Source organism: Lissotriton helveticus, chromosome 2_1 (genome assembly GCF_964261635.1).
Source record: "Lissotriton helveticus chromosome 2_1, aLisHel1.1, whole genome shotgun sequence".
NCBI lineage: Eukaryota > Metazoa > Chordata > Amphibia > Caudata > Salamandridae > Lissotriton > Lissotriton helveticus.
This window is the reverse complement of record NC_136059.1, coordinates 592,691,173-592,707,841: the sequence shown is the minus strand read 5'-3', so window position 1 is coordinate 592,707,841 and position 16,669 is coordinate 592,691,173. Positions and strand designations below refer to the sequence as shown.

Sequence of the window (16,669 nt, the reverse complement as noted above, 5' to 3'; positions counted from 1 at the left end):
GTTGATGATTTCCCCTCTCTTGCATCCCATGCCACAATTAGACCATGCAATAGTCCTACCAGCTATTGGGTAAAGCTATTTCAACAAACCTCTCTGTAGGTCTTTAGCCATTTTCAAAACGATTTTTGAGTTATTGTGTCTTGTTCTGACCAGAAATGCCTTAGACCACAGGACTGAAGAGACGTCTGGTAACCCTGCTACCCCCTTCAACTTACCTTTATAATGTATCAGAGTTGAAATCAACCTGATCTTACTTAAACTAGAGTTAGCTTAAGGGCTGCCTCACAATCTATTCCAGGTTCAAAGGGCAGTTAGATTGATTATCAGTATTCCCCAGTAGATGCTTTAAGAATTGCTACTCTTTTGTTGTTCAAGTTTATACTTCAGCCCAGTATGAGCTTGCTGGTCACACTTGACCTTTATAACAATGCTAAGATTGGCCCCAAGGTGCTACTTAATTCTACAGTCCTGTCTTTTACTTGGCCGAGTACAGAAACTGGTCGCACAGATCATCTGCTGGATGTAGGGGAACCGGGATTCAGGTGTAGCATTCAGCAGAAACTTCAAAACAGGGATCTGAACAAGAGACAATATCAAGTGGTTTCTGAATCAGGGTACACAGCAGGTAACTGCCATAAGACCCAAGAAGTAAAGGATAAACTCAATGTCCTTCCAAGGTAGGTTGAGGGGACAGTGTGGACGAGTATGCGGGGGTGGGGGCATGGGGGGAGCATCCAACCACAATGTAACTAAACTTGCAAACTTCAAATGATCTCAGCAACTCCTCAACCTCCCGGATGCTACAGTATTTCTTAGGTAGTTTTTAACAAGGTGGCTGCAAAGTCCTCATGGCAGCTCACTCATTTAAGAAAACCTTCAGGCGGGCTTCAGCACTCTGGTCCTTGCTCTTTTTCCTCCTTGACAGCGACTGGCTCCTCTCTACACAGGGTGGTTCAGCTTGCTTTTCTTCCAGGGCAGGTTGGAGCAAAAGGCCTTTTAAGAGGCTAATTCCCGTCCTTCAAGGAGAACCGCAACCTGCTCCTGGTTAATGCCTCTCTATGCCAGATCAACACAGACTGTGGAATCCAAATCTTTTATAAATGTATTTATCCTCCTTAAGGGGCAATGAAGGAAAGCCAGGGCCTACTACAGTTCAAACTACTTTCATAAAATAAACACTGCTCAAATCTGCATAGGGCACGTCTTTCTGGGCCTCATAGAGATTGGATCGGGCTGGCATCAAATTGGACAGAGAACAAGGGAGGAAGTTTTGGCCAGTGAAAAATGAGATCTTTTTAGATGGGGCCTCTCCTTTGATAAGTAATGCTTAAAAGTGCGGAGGGGGATGGTTGGTCAGGTAAGGCAGTTATTTGCTACTAGGCAGATGTGCAAGATCCGACAAGAAAACCCAAACCAACCAGGACCCAGGAGGGACAGGGATCATGGGACAGCTGCAAGCAGCGCGTTACATTCTTCAGGAAGACAGAGACAATCTGAATGGGAACCACCATTTAGTGTAGGCACCAAATATGTCAGTTTTATGAACCCATTCACTTTAACCAAGCTCAGCCAGCCACGCACACGCAAGTGCATCATTCCACACATGTGGCACATAACACATTGGGCAGTGAGGCTCCAGTTACTAGGGGGGCAGGGGGGTTAGGCTAATAGTAACTACAGAGATTTTACAGGAGTTGCTGGTAGAAAATGTCTTTCCTGGAGTACAGAAAAAGACCAATGCCCGTGTTAAAATCAGCTTCCGGTCTCATCTAGTACTGGTTAACCCCTTCGACGCTCATGACGAGCTGGGCTCGTCATGAGGTAGCCTCCTCGCACGCTCATGACGAGCCCAGCTCGTCACGTAACATGCGAATCCGCAAAATCCAGCGTACGGGCGGAAATCATGCCGCACGCATGCGGTTAAGGAGGCAGTAATTTGACCCCGTCCAAAAGAAAGGTGCTCCGGGTGCTTCTCCAGACTACAAAGACAAGTGTTCTGTGGTCAATGTAAGGATAATTGTGGAGAAGTAAAATAGAGCTAGATTGGCACAGCCTTCCTTGTCAAGGGATGAACTTTAACTCTACATACGGTTTTATTGTCTCGAAATGCTGTTTTGAAGAGCTTGTGATCATATGTAGGTATAAAGCATCGGATACATCACCCCCAACAGTGGAGTTTTTCTCCATTCCGCTTTCATGCTGTGCCTTTCCCTCCTTATTATGGCCGAGGCACGTCCAGAAAAGGCGTATTTGGTGACATTTGATTTATTTCTCATGTATGCAGTACAACGTAATCTTTACCTCATCACATAAGGATGGGAAAACTTGATACTGAATACTTTTATTTCTAAAAAATAATGTTGCAAGCATATGCAATAGTATAAGGTGGCAAGTTGTCGCCAGATCATACTGAACTACTTTCATTGCTAAACCTCTCTCCTACTATTTAGGTAAGGAGGGTATTCTAGTTAATTGCTCTATATAAATAATTTTTTTGTACTAAAAGATTAGGCTAATTTTTTTGCAGTTTTAAATAGCGCAAACTCGACCCGAGCACTTTACCTGAGCACCAGTTGCCTTACACAAGGATACATTCATGTGTTTTTTTGGTAGGCATGGAATGAATAAGTGATTAGTTCAGAATCACAGGATGTTGAGCCGACGCAGAGACTGAAACCTGGTTCCCCCAACCAGTCGTCAGATCTAGCCGTTACACCACATCCTCTCCCCTGTCGGTCTGCATTTCTAACAATAGCTCCATTTTACGATTTGCATGACAAAATTGAAACAACATTTTAAGAATCCTATTTTTTTTTTAAATATCCATATAGTAAAACTAGGTCTGTCCATGAGGGAGTACATAACTCATGAGAACTTTAACATTATTCATCATAATATGGAATTATGTTATTACACATCAAAAAACGATCACAATGTGCTTAAAATGATCTATCATATATTTTATAGACTTTAAAGCGTAAGTGGACTGTCCAAACAAATTATCTAGTAAGCATGAGTATATAGTAAGGACTGTAGTTATTCATCATATGTGTAGTCATTGGAAGATTAAAAAAGAAAATCTCTCTTACTTGTACAGATAGTATTCTGCTTGGTCTATTTCTTCTTGTGCGGAAATGCTGTCGACAAACTGAGAAAGGACAAAAATGAGTTTAAACAGAGCCATGCAACCCTCCTATGATGATACAAGTGGATCTAGCCTGAAACTTAAGAACATGAATCTATCATCCAGTATTGGCCATACATTACAGTTCAGTACCCACATTAAATCTAAACCCTCTGTGTGAAGGCATGAGTGACAAGGATAGTTGATCTCATTATGCTGAGAACATCAGGCAGTCTAAAGGCCAGCAGAACCATCAGAACTTGACATGGATAAACTAGTTTGAAGCGTGGAAACAGAGAAGCGCTGGAGGGGAAACTGGCATGATATGTATGATGAAATGCTGTTTTTGTTTTCATTAATACCGTTTGACCAAAGCTGTACTTCCATTAGCAGACACGGTCTCATTCTCACCTGGATATTGTTCCACGTGTGGTATGTGGTGGAGATTATCAATGGGATCAATAAAGCTATCCGTGGGAATCCTTTCTTGGAGGGGTGTATAAAAAAAAGTCATCGTTCATGGTTGCACTCTGATCTATCAAAACAGTTCTTGGTAGAATTAAGCCAGGTAGATATTCTATCAGCATAGATGTTTTTTCGTTGACTGACATAAAGCAATTCAGTAGACCTTTAATTATTAAAGAATAAAAAATGCTGTTTTTTGCAAATTAAACATATCTGCACAGTTAATTTTACAAACAAGTTCGTAAAAATCCTTTCGTTAAAATGGCATTTGATTTATTGTGATGACTTCACGTTTAGGATTTCACAGGGCCATTCATAAACCAAGAAACAAATGGCAAGGCAACGAGGCTTGAGTTCTTTGCATTAACCCGGTATTATGTGGTTCATGAATCAGACACAGTGGAAAACGGTCTCATTTCCCACAAATACAGATTTCACAAATTGAAACAATATTTTCAGACAGGTTGGTGTATCATGCTTGAGGATGTTTAGGATATCATAAACTTTTCATAAACCATAGTGCCAAATTAAACATAGTCTGTAAACCAACATATGGTCAATATCATTTTCGATTTTCTAACCAGAAAACTTGTAACACTGATCATGATCAGTTGCAGTTTTTAAACCGGTAACCTCAACAGGCAAACTTATTAAAAACATGAGCAAAGAAATATGGTGACTACAAAACGACAAATACAAAAAAAAAAATCAATGACAAAAGTATTAACTTAATAATCAGAAAACTTAAGATAAAACTCGAAACAACAATTTGATTGGCAAGGATGCTTTATTTGCACCACTTGGAACGTAGCACACCCACGGTAAAACCTGAAAGAAGGAGGCGTGGATTTGGTGTACGTTAGGGTGCTTGTGATGACAAACAACTATTTCATATCTATATTTTTTTTGTAATTCATGCCTTACCATAAGATACTTTTAAAATAGTTTTTTAAAGATTACATAAGAAATGCAAATACACGTATGGATGGATATCTTCTATCTTTAAGAGAAAAAGAGAACAAGCAATGAGAAGAAATCAAATTAATACCACTGCACAATTAGTGGGCAATTTTAGCCAATTACTGAATTATACATCCTAACTTTCCACGATGACACACATTCTTAAGCAATAGAACATAGTTAAAAGAATATTCACAACAACACTTCTGCTGTATAGCTTCTTACTCGCGATGATGATGTTGCATAAAAAAGTAACAACCTCATGAACCTGTTTCACGAACACCCACTTATATGAGTAACGCAGGGCAGGGGAGAGTTATTATTTGCAGGTACCATAACTCGGGGTAATTCACTGTTTTAGACTTTGCCTTATAATATCACTTTAACTGTATTTTCCTTTTAGGTCTCGCCTAGACAGCATATGCGTTGTCTCTTCAAGACCTTCTGTTTTCTATCAGTGGGCTGAGAGATCACCCATATTACCAATGGTTGGCTTCATTGTCACTTCTGTGCTTGATCCGCTCCCTTGGAGCATGGACGCATCATGTGTGTCCTTCCACTGCTCCTTTTTTAAGCACTACTTTTCGTTTGAATAAAGCATTCCTGCCTTCGTGAGGCAGCTGACAGGGATACCACCCAGGTGTTGGTGCTTCTTGACCTTTCGGCGGCATTTGACATGGTCAACCATGATATTCTGGTGGACCGTGTCAAGGCCGCAGGCCTCTAAGGCCCTGCACGGAACTGGAGTATTTTGTTTCTGAACGACCGATCGCAGGGGGTCAGACTCTCCACCTTCTGCTCCCCTAAGGTCAGCCTGAATTGTGGTGTTCCTCAGGATCATCCTTGTCACCCTACCTTTTCAATCTATACATTTGTCCACTGGTGCATGCCTTGAACCAAATGAAGGTCAAAGACTACAATTACGCAGACAATCTGCAACTGATCTTTACTATAGACAACTCCCTGGAATGTGAAACTTTTTTTCCGAAACACAATGTTATTTATTCAGGATTGAATGAATGACAATAAGCTCAAGCTGAGATTGTCATTACCAGAAACAAACATGACCCGTGGAGGTCCACATTTTGGCCTGCCACAATAGGCTCTCCTTCTTTGCCCAAGTAATCACTTAAGGGCCTTGGAGTACTGATTGATGCCAACTTGTCTATGAAACCTCAAATAGGGGGCTGTAATCTCTTCCTGTTTCCTACAATGCTGCAAAATTTGAAAGCTCAGTAAACTGCTTTCCTTCGAGGCTCTCACTCAGGCTATTATTGCATTGGTCACCTCAAAGTTAGATTATGCTAACTATCTTTACTTGGGCCTTCCTAAGGGTCTGAACCGAAGGCTCCAACTGGTCCTAAATCAGTCAGCCAGGCTACTGTACCAACAACCTCGAAACTGTCATATTACCCCCCTGCTGAGGAAACTGCCCTGGCTGCCTGTAATACAGCGCTCCATCTTCAAGGCTGGTTGCCCTTTTTTTAAATCATTACACACTGGTAGTCTCATCTTCATCTCTGCTTGCATACTAAAATACACCACCACTCACAACCTGAGGTCTATGCATTCAAAGTTTGTTCTTATCATTCCTACTGTAAAAATAAAGACACTCAGCAGTTCTAGATTTTCGGTACTTGGCCCCCGCATCTGGAATGCCCTGCCATCTGAAATCAGGTCCACCCTGTCATACTGTGTTCAGGAAACTCCTATAGACCTGGCTTTCCAGGCTCGCTTATAAGTAAAGATCAGTTGTGTGCTATGTTCCAGTTACCATATCGCCATGAAACCGTTTTCAGTGTATGTGCGCTCTGGAAATATACGTAACATAACATGTTACGTGCCAGAGTGCGTCATTTCAGCCGGCTCCTTCGCACACTTTTCCGTTCCCAGTGCTGGGTTGCCCCGCCTGCCCTCCCTCCTTCTGTTGTCATGCTGCCTTGTCCACATCCTCCCTCCTTCTGTTGGCATGCTGCCTTGTTAGTGCTGGCTTTCTGTTGTCCTTGTTGGCCTGCTCCTGCACGCCCTCCTCTAGCCTGTGTTGGTTTGTCCCCACCTTCCCTCCCGTTGCCTATGCTGTCTTACCCGGAACGTCCCTCTTGTTGGCTGAATTGCCCTGCTCCCTCCCTACCTTAGTCTGAGCTTGCTTGCCCCCATCCTGTATCCGGTTGGCTGTGCTGGAATGGCAATACCCTCATGCCCATTGTCTGTGCTGCCCTGCCTCACCTTCTCTTCTGTTGTCCATGTTGCCCTACCCTGCCTCAACCTCTCTCCCATCGTTCATGTTGCCCTGCTCCCACTCTCCTTCCCGTTGTCAGTGTAAACTGTCCAACCTCTGTCCCTCCCGTTGTAAGTGTCGCTCTCCTACCACCCTCTCTCCTGCTGTCCTGCTACACCTGCCCTCCAGACGTCTGTGTTTCTCTGCTCCTACCCGCATAAAAAAAGTGATATGATGCGGAGATCGAGGCTGCTTCATAGTACCTCCCACTCCTTGCGTTGTGCCTCCCACCTACCACCTACCACCCCCACCCGTCATAAGAAAAAAAACTATTACGCGGACACCGCTGGCAATGTCAGAGCGCTGTTTTTACCCACACTCGCTCTCCGTGTTGCCTCATGCCCGCCCTCCCTCTCACCAGCAAAAAAGAACGGAAAAGTGCTATGATGAAGCCACCATTGGCCGCATCACACTGCTTTAAAAACATTTTTTTTTTACTTTCAGCCTCCCTGGTTTACAAAATGGCGAAAAGCATTTCAAAAAGACAATTGGTCCTTGACTATGCTTGTTTATTTTCTGAGAATATTTGGTTTTGCATTCTAACTATAATGTCGCTTTAAGTCTAGTTTTTCATGAAAATTCTAACATTTTTTTGAACAATAATTCATTTTATCGCGTAAAGGTAACGTAACAGTCTTTTAAAAAAGTATTTTCAGAATTCATCTGAAACATTTGAGATGCATTCTACAGTCTACTGAGCCAGTCATAGTTTGTGCATTTCTTTCCAGTACAAACATGTGTGAATCCCAGCTTTCCGGTTTCAAAAAACTGTGTGATCTTGGCAAGATTAGGTTTATGATCCTCTATCAAAGCTCCCTGACTTGTCTAACAGGAGAGAGTGCACAGAGTTTGCAGTGAGTGTGCACTACACAAAAGAAAGCACTCATTTATTAATCAGGACTCATGATCCTTTTCTTACCCGAGATATAGTCAAAGAGCTGACCGGGAGCTTTTTCTCATAGGTTCTGTCCATTAGCATGGCAAGGTCAGCTGTGAAAACACATAACAGATCAGAAACACAGCATTTATTATAACAAAAAAAATATTCAGTAGATGTACGAACTGGCATACCACAAAAAACATTGTTCTGATGGATGCTCTCCTGCCTAAAGATCAAGACACCATCAGTCACACTACTAAGTAGACCAATATATTTGTTTTATCAATTGACTTTACCTAGGATTCATAAGAATTACTTAAAAGTCTAACCAATTCCTCATTGAATAACCAGGCGCGATAAATTCAGACAGTTTGAAATATTAATAGTGAACATTCCTATAAAACATATAAATGGCAGATTGTGCACCACTGAAATGCCAAAAACACAACCTCATAATACACCAACTTGCATAACGGGTGGGCCTGTGCTCAGCTGACCGTACATTGATCACACAGTTTCCTGTGACTACTAAATTCAATGTAAAAGTGTTCATCTGGGTCAATTTTTAGGTCTAGATTGACAGACAAGCTGTCACCATACCTTATGTGATCAACCTATAAAACAGTTTTCTGGAGTACTACAGAGAGGGGGTTTGCTCCACCCACATGTTAGTGGACCGGAGTACATACCTTGACTGGGCAGAAGAAGTGTGCTTCCACAGAAAAAAGTGCTTCCCCATGATTATTTTGTTTGTTAATCCAGCTGACTGCTTGCAGCAAACACGCATACAGTACCAAGCTTACAAAGTGATACAGCTAGTCCTTTTGGTGTGTGCGCACGCGCACACACACAAACACCATTGCAATGCTGTTTAAGTTTCTTAGAAAAGTAGATAATTTACAGGGTTTGTTTTTCTCTGGCAGCAATAGAGATGGAAGGAGGTTAGTCATGAGGAATGTACTGATTTTTTGCAATCCCAGGAACTTCTGCATCTGTTTCCGTCATCAGAATTAGACTTCAGAGAGACTTATGGGATGTCCAAGGGTACACTAATTTTCATGCATTTTTAGGTCCTGGTTTGACAGCACAGCTGGCGCTTGACCTTATGTGACCAACAAAAAAGAGCTTTCACAGTACCACTGAGAAAAGGACTTAAGCTCCCTGCACATGTTGATTTGCCAAAGTCCTTCCACTAAAAAGAGGGCTTGTATGCACTATGTGGCTTATAACAAAGCTAATAACGCAATACATCATGACTGACACGGTGGCAAGCCAATGATCATGGCTATAGGCCTCACATAGTCAATGCAAAAAGTATATGTTAAAGTCAATAAGCATTTATGGGTGGATTGTTATTACTCTATATTAAAGCCTACAGATGTAGGGTAGTTCTCTTTTATTCTCAATGGATAGGTTGATATGATATAATGGCGGATGTGAATAGATGCTTTAAGTCATGGTTGGTGCGCTAGTTTTTTTCTACCCGGACCGAGGGTCCTAGATGTAATATTTTGTCCATGGAGGATGGCGCTGAACGCGTTTGTAATCTGGAGCGGGACAGTGCCTAAACAGTTATCAAGTCAGTAAATGGAACAACTAGCTCATTGGGTGGATTTTATAGTATTGACAAAATAAATACAAATTCGGTTAAAGTGGAGTGATATACTTCAAGTATACTGAGAGTTCACATTTGTATTCACACAGTAGTACGAGGGATAGAGTGATAGTCAGTGAATTTCTGGCATGTTGGATCTCGTCAAGTTGAGATATTTTGCTTAGATATTGATCCTGTTGATTTAAGTTTTCCAAGATAGAGTTAGCAAGTTATTGAATTAATTGCTCCAATCTGTATGCCCACACTTGGGGCTTTTAACTATGGTAAGAGATTCAGTTAGAACACTGATTTATTATATATGTTTCTTAAGACACTGAGCACTCTACACAGCCTCGTGTTTTTAGCATAATCATAAACCCTAAAGCTGCTCTATGTCCCCAGAGCTCAGTAGGAGTAATATTTGTTCCCTTTCATTTCAATAATTGAAAACACCTTGAACCTGTCGGAGTTAAATTTCTCTTCTATTGATGATGCAGAGGTAGGAGTAACTATTCAGGAAAGCAAAACCTATTGTGATATAAATTATACTATTGCAATGATCCGTCCATACTTTTAGATTGATTGCTTGTGATGCTAACTGCTGTCTTGAATCGTTTGGATTGAAACCCTATGGACATTGAGCATTTATAAAAGATTTAGGTTTTGGAACTTTCGTAGCATCAACTTATAAATACTCTTTTCATGCAGTAGCACCTTTAAGTATTCAAAACACAATGGTGAAGGAAAACGAGTTATGGGGAATCTGAATGTTGTCTCTCTTTTTTTAATCTGTTCCTTTTCATTTCGCTCTTTCATCTTTTTGCTTTTCATCCTTCCTAAATTCGCAGGATTGCAAACATTTCACAATAGTGAATTTGATAACTTCTAAAGTAGTAATGGATTCAATAGTGCCTTTCTTTCACAAATATTATTATGAACAGCATGGTGTCTTGCTTTGTACTCTATGATGAAACTGTGTCTTTTATATTACTCTATCTATTTTTGTCAATTTATTAATTGTACCACCTATTTGGACTGTAAGGTGGTCTATTCAATGACAGGTTTTGAATAAATTCCACAAGTAGAATATGTTTTTTGAAATGCTCTACCTTGTTATTTGTTTTATCCCTTTATGTTTTATTCCGTCTTTTATCTACTTGATACTGGTTTTGGTCGCTTTGTGTTTGTTGCATGTGGCAACATTATAATTTATTTTACACTATACTCAGTTAATTTATTGGCCCTGATAAAGCAATATAACTTTATAAATAAATAAATAAACAATATAGTCGCAAAACACGTGTTGGTTTTTGTTTTATTTCATATGAGAATGGCTGACCTCTTGGAATAATAAAAACTATTAAGACCTATCTAAATAAGAATTAACCCTTTGTTAACAACTAAAATGGACACTGAACAGAAGACATCACATTAGTAATCATTACTTAATCCTCAGACCTCAAATATTGTCTGTTTTTGTTATTTCTCTGTATTAAACATCTATACATTGGTATTTAGTTTAATGAAATCTCACAAATTACCTTTGCAGGGAATGGTTTAGGTGTTGGCTACACCTTGTGTCAAACCCTAGGGGTAGAAGATTTGCAGTGTAATAATTCCTGCTAGACTTTCTTCGTAATGCCTGAGGCTCCGCAGTCTACCAGGATCTTACAATAAAAACATAATTAAATAATACACCAATATGTAAATATATATATATATACACACAGAGATATATAAAGTGTCAGCTGTCTTTTGCTATTAGTGTCCTTTACATTCTGATCCATCCATGACAGCAGTGGGGTAATAGTTCTGTCTATAGCAAGTCATAGCAAGGAGAAGGAGAAACGAACAAGAAACAAAGTGAACTGGACCCAGAACTATGAAACTTAAAAACAAGTTTATGTGGGTTGGTCCCACATTTAGATGCTCTATCCTGTTGCCTGCATCCATATGAAACAAATGCTAAATGCCCCACTTTTTTGCTGCCCACAGCTAACTGTTTAATGGGGCACCTCACGCCTGGCAGAGTGGCCTCATCTATTTCAGCCCTGTATGAGCTATGAAAGAGGTGCCTGTACGTGGCTGGGAGGTGTAATGTCTTGTGAGTTTGAAGTGACACTTTTGGCACAAGAGGGACTCCGTAGACTGATTACGTGAACCTTCGAATGTTGGGAAGGGAAGACAGGTTTAGAATGTTGAGTTTGCATTTACACGAAAATCACCCTCCGTGTGAAGCGCAGTCATTTAATAGTTTCCGGGCTGGAGAGAACGTTACTGGAGGGAGGGCCGGTAGCACAGGAGGGGTCCTGAACAATGCAACTTCAGGGACAAGTTCACCTTTAGAGATGCTAATAGGCAATGGGTACAGCTACAGTTATACAACCCTGAATATGTGAACGAAAACTATGCTAGGGCATATCTTGGGAATACACTTTTAGTGTTTATTTCTTGCATATATATTGTCTGATCAGGTGGCAGGGCCAGAGAATAATATTTCTCCTCGATCAAACCGTTTGGTAATGCTGGAGATCCGAGATTGTAATTTAGAACGGTTTGTTCTAAAGGCTATAACTTTAGCACCATATTACATACCACCCCTTCCCCGAAGGACTATCCAGTTCAGTTTTTTTTCTTTCCAAAAGCTTATCAACAGCTCTTAGAATTATTCTAAATACTCTCAACCGTGGACAAAATTGGAGCAGAGGAATAAGTTAGATGATGATTGGTAAAAAGCACACAATTTGGCCAAATTGAGAGGCCGAGATTAAAAACATGCATTGGCAAAGCCTATATTTCTCGCCATTTGTAATGAGACGTAGAGCCACTGGCAAGAATTTTCATATTTACTTTAATTTACTATTCCAAGGTGGCCAAATAACATTTTGGAACGGTTAATGAAAAAATTAAGGTTTCCACAGGAGGCTGCGTAAACTGAAAGAAGCCACTGGACAGATAGATCTGTTTGGTTGTTAAGCTTCTTCATAAGAATGTACAAAACATATAGCAGGAGGATGGGCAGGGGAGCACCGTCATTCCGTGTAATGGTGGTTTCAAAGCATATAGCATGTTATGTCATGCCATGTTGGGTTGGCTTTCAGACATATGTTGTATTATGAGGTCTTTCAAAGTATACGTTATGATGGCTTTGATAGCATATGTTATTTTATTTTGGTTTTCAAAGAATATGTTATGTTATGTAGCTTTTCAAACATCATGGTGGCTTCCAAAGCATATTAAATGTATGTTATACTTCACGGTGGCTTTAAAAGCACAGGTTATCTGTGTTTTCAAAACATATGTTTTGTAGGCTTTTAAAGCACGTACTACTGCATTATCCAGTTGATCAGCTCTTTCCGACTGACAGCCTCACTCACCCCTATCTCTACTACTCTGTGGAGGAACAACAAACTCTTGTGGTTTCTGATACATTTAATGAGCATGTGTGCTGGACCTTAGCTGGACGCTCCTTATCCCTTCTTATTCTCGTTGACCTGCAATGCCAGCCAGGGTCGTGTTCCTTCCCTAAATGCCTCCCTTTCTTGACTTCTGGGAGCAGATACTCTCCACTCTCCCACTGGCAATCCGGAAGCACAACAACTGCAAGCATGAGCAAGTTCCATGCTTTTGCTGTTTTGGCATTCAGAGGTCCTCTCTTCATCAGCGGGCTCCTCTTGGTTAACACCTGCCAGCCCAACTTCCCCACACACAAATAATTCCAGTTAAAAAGACATTTGAAGTAGCATTTATGCAGAGGAATCTAGTAGGTATCTCCTCCTGAAGGAACCAGGTACAAAGGTCATGCTGACACAACTGCCAGCCCACAGAGCCCAGTTAGAGAAATACAAAAAGAACAATTGATGGACAGAATGCTGAGAAAAGTCAAACATTCACCCCAGTACAGAGATTTGGTCCTAAATCCATTGATATTTTGCTCCCTATGCCATTTCAGTTCAAACCCAGCCATATGCAAATCAGTCTTGACCCTGCACACCATTGGAACAGTCCAGACCGAACTGCCAGGCCAGGCCCTATGTGGGCCGAAACAAGCATCCTAGGACCGTTTTATGGGTATCACCCATCATCAGCCAGGTTAGTTTGACCCCAGTGGCATGGAGAGCACGGGACCCGCATCTGGGCATACCCGTTCCATTCCAGGTGACAAATGCAAAAGGTTCAAAGGAAAATGTTCCACAGCGGATCAAGCAACCAGCACCTCTAATTTCCAACGTCCCTTAAAATAGGCAGTCTTGTTGTGCTGACAACCTCCAGGACCTCCTGCGGTTCGGTCCCACTGGAATTCCAGATAGAAACTCTGGAGAAGAGTGGAGGCAGCACCAAGCACGAAGTAAAACAGGACCAGAGTTGTATCAAAAAATATATTTTTCTTTTTATTTTCGTATTTTCAAAGTGCATAGGACAGCCAACGCGTTTCGCTCCCCAACCGTGAGAGCTTCGTCAGGGCTGAAAACAACGTGAAATAATACACATATATTAATGACATATACTGACATAAAACAATCACAGCAAAAAAACATACAAGTTTTAAAAACATCAGATCAGGCTTTCGAAAGGACGACACAACACCTAAGGAGACCACAATAACGATCCTACTATCTTGAGGGCATATTGCAAAAGATTCCAATATTGGGTTTACACTTCTATTCCCAATATTGGAATCTTTTGCACTAGGTGAGGAGACAAGGAATTTCTAGTCTCCCCCTTCTGTCAATCTAAATTTCCAGACTGACACCAGTGTTTAGGGTTGTCCAATATGAAGAGTCTATTGTGTTTATTGTTTGATTCTCTGGTCTCCTACCTCCTAGTCCCGTTTAGGGGTCTAGGCTGATTAGACATTGTTCTATTTCACTGCATAGTAATGATGACATCATATTTTAGGTGTTTCTCATCTGGAGGATTTATTAATTCCACCCCTATCTCTATATTTAATTTATTCTGATTAGATATTGTTTTTCCGTAGTTTATAGTATTGACGAATTCATATTTTAGGTGTCTCTCATTTGAGGACACAATAATTCTGCTGTTATCTTTACATTAATATATCCTGTCCTCTGTTATTCCAGCATTTCTATCATCACATTGGCCAGCTCCTTTGTCAACTTTATTGCGCTACAGCAAGACTAACCATCCAGTACTTTTGGTGAGAAATACAATGTACACATTCTCGAATAAATGGGCCTAGTCGTTTGCGTATTTTTTAGAACTGGTTATCATTCCATATCTTTCTTAGTATTATTTAAATGCATTATTTACTTTTATTCCTCTCTAGCTCCTTTTCCCCCCCGCTTTTCCTTTGAACTCTGCCCCACCCCACTCTTCTCACTGACCCACTTTTTAAAAATCCTAGACGCAATACATGGTTATATATTATTTCGCCTTACAATGTGATTACTGTATTTACCATGTTGTACCATCATTGCTGTATGTATATCTCGAATTGGGGTAATATGCCCTCAAGATAGTAGGATTGTTATTGTGGTCTCCTTAGGTGTTGTGTCGTCCTTTCGAAAGCCTGATCTGATGTTTTTAAAACTTGTATGTTTTTTTGTTGTGATTGTTTTATGTCAGTATATGTCATTAATATATGTGTATTATTTCACGTTGTTTTCAGCCCTAACGAAGCTCCCACGGTTGGGGAGCGAAACGCGTTGGCTGTCCCATGCACTTTGAAAATACGAAAATAAAAAGAAAAATATATTTTTTGATACAACTCTGGTCCTGTTTTACTTCGTGCTTGGTGCTGCCTCCACTCTTCTCCAAAGACAAAGGCAAAACGAACAATTGAAGGACAGAATGCTGAGCAATGTCAAACATTCACTCCAGTACAGAGGTCTCGGCCTAAATCCCTCATTTATTTGCTCTCCATGCCATTCCAGTTTAAACCCAGCCATATGCAAATTAGTCTTGACCCTGCTCCCCATTGCACCAGTCCAGAATGAAACTGCCCGGCCAGGCCCTCCCTAGCCCCGAAACAAGCACCCTAGGACCAGTTTCGGGGTTTCACCCCTCATCAACCAGTAAAGCTTGACTCCAATGGCAATCCTATAATCACAAAAGGCATGCACACTGCATTATCAGTGTTGTCCAAGGCCATGGAAAATAGAAGCCTCTGCTCGGCCATATCCACCCAGGCGAAGCACAATGTGCATTGAGTCCTAAACAGTGACCCACGTCTCACTTAGATGTAAATCAAGGCAAGAGGAGTGAAGGGGCTGGAGGCATTCCTGAGGATGCACTGAAGGAACTACAAAGGATGAAAGTCTGACACCATCACCCACAGGATCACTTTGCAGGGTGCAGGAGGGAAAGGAACATAAAAAGTACTCCACAAGAGATATGGCGACAGACACACACACACATTCTTCCAGTTGAAAAGACCTCTGCAGTAGCCTTTACACAGAGGAATCTAGTAGGTATCTCCTCCTGAAGGAACCAGGGGGAAAGGACATGCTGCCACCACTGCCGGCCCACATAGCCCAGTTAAAGAAGCCAGTAGACTTTATCTGAAAGCGAACTCCAGGTTTGCAATCCAGTTAACAGAGATGACCCTAAATGAGCTCATCATTATTGAACTCGCTGGGATAAAATAACAAAAAAAGACAGAAACCTAAAGCGACAACAGGGCATGGTAGCACAGTTCTCCTGTGTCTCACAGGATACTTTGCATATCAACACACGGAAACAGTACATAAGCCATGGTGCCTTCAAGCCCCTCACTCCCAAGATGCTGCTCAGAACAACGTATGTACTGAGCTGTTGTGAACCCCTGAACTGTCGCGTCTACCTGAAAAAAATCTTTACATCTGAGGATGCTACTTCCACCATTAACGATTTGTGGCCAGCAGATGCCATCCTAAATCTCGTTCTTGCATAACTTCACTACCAGATACTCCCTGCTTATTTACTACTGTATTACTAGCATGTTCCAGTGGCCGAGGCCCGTCACCAACCTCTGAATAGATTACTCAAATCTCTTCTGTAATTTACACCAATGGGAAGAAGAGAAGAGCAGTCAAGCTGAGGAACCCTGCTTAAATACACAAAAGGCTCTCAGTGTCCAGTTGCTACAGTAGTTTGAGAAATGTCCCGAGACCCTGGGATGGAGACGTTTTCGGTCGTGCAAATGATTTCATGCATGGGTCAGAGGAAGCTGCAGTGGCTGAGGTGATCACAATGAGAAAGACAGTTTTCAGGGTCAGGAGATGTAGGGGACAGCTGTGCAACGGCTCAAAAGGGGCACAAATAAAGAAAGTAAGGACCAAAGTAAGGTTCCACTGTACCGTCATGAAAGGCTTTGGAGGAAACATATGAACAAAACATTTGAGGAAAGTAATCACAACAGCTGAT

The 16,669-nt window shown here is 41.3% G+C and overlaps 1 protein-coding gene across 1 annotated transcript in view; it reads right to left on the bottom strand.

Moving 5' to 3' along the window:
- The window catches only part of MRPS27 (mitochondrial ribosomal protein S27), a 331,096-nt gene that overhangs the window by 234,400 nt on the left and 80,027 nt on the right, over positions 1-16,669 (bottom strand). The window contains exons 3-4 of the mRNA XM_078675280.1: positions 7,747-7,817; positions 3,090-3,148 (exon numbers count right to left, since the gene is read on the bottom strand). Of these exons, the coding sequence (XP_078531406.1) occupies positions 3,090-3,148; positions 7,747-7,817 (130 nt within the window). The remainder of the gene's footprint in view (positions 1-3,089; positions 3,149-7,746; positions 7,818-16,669) is intronic.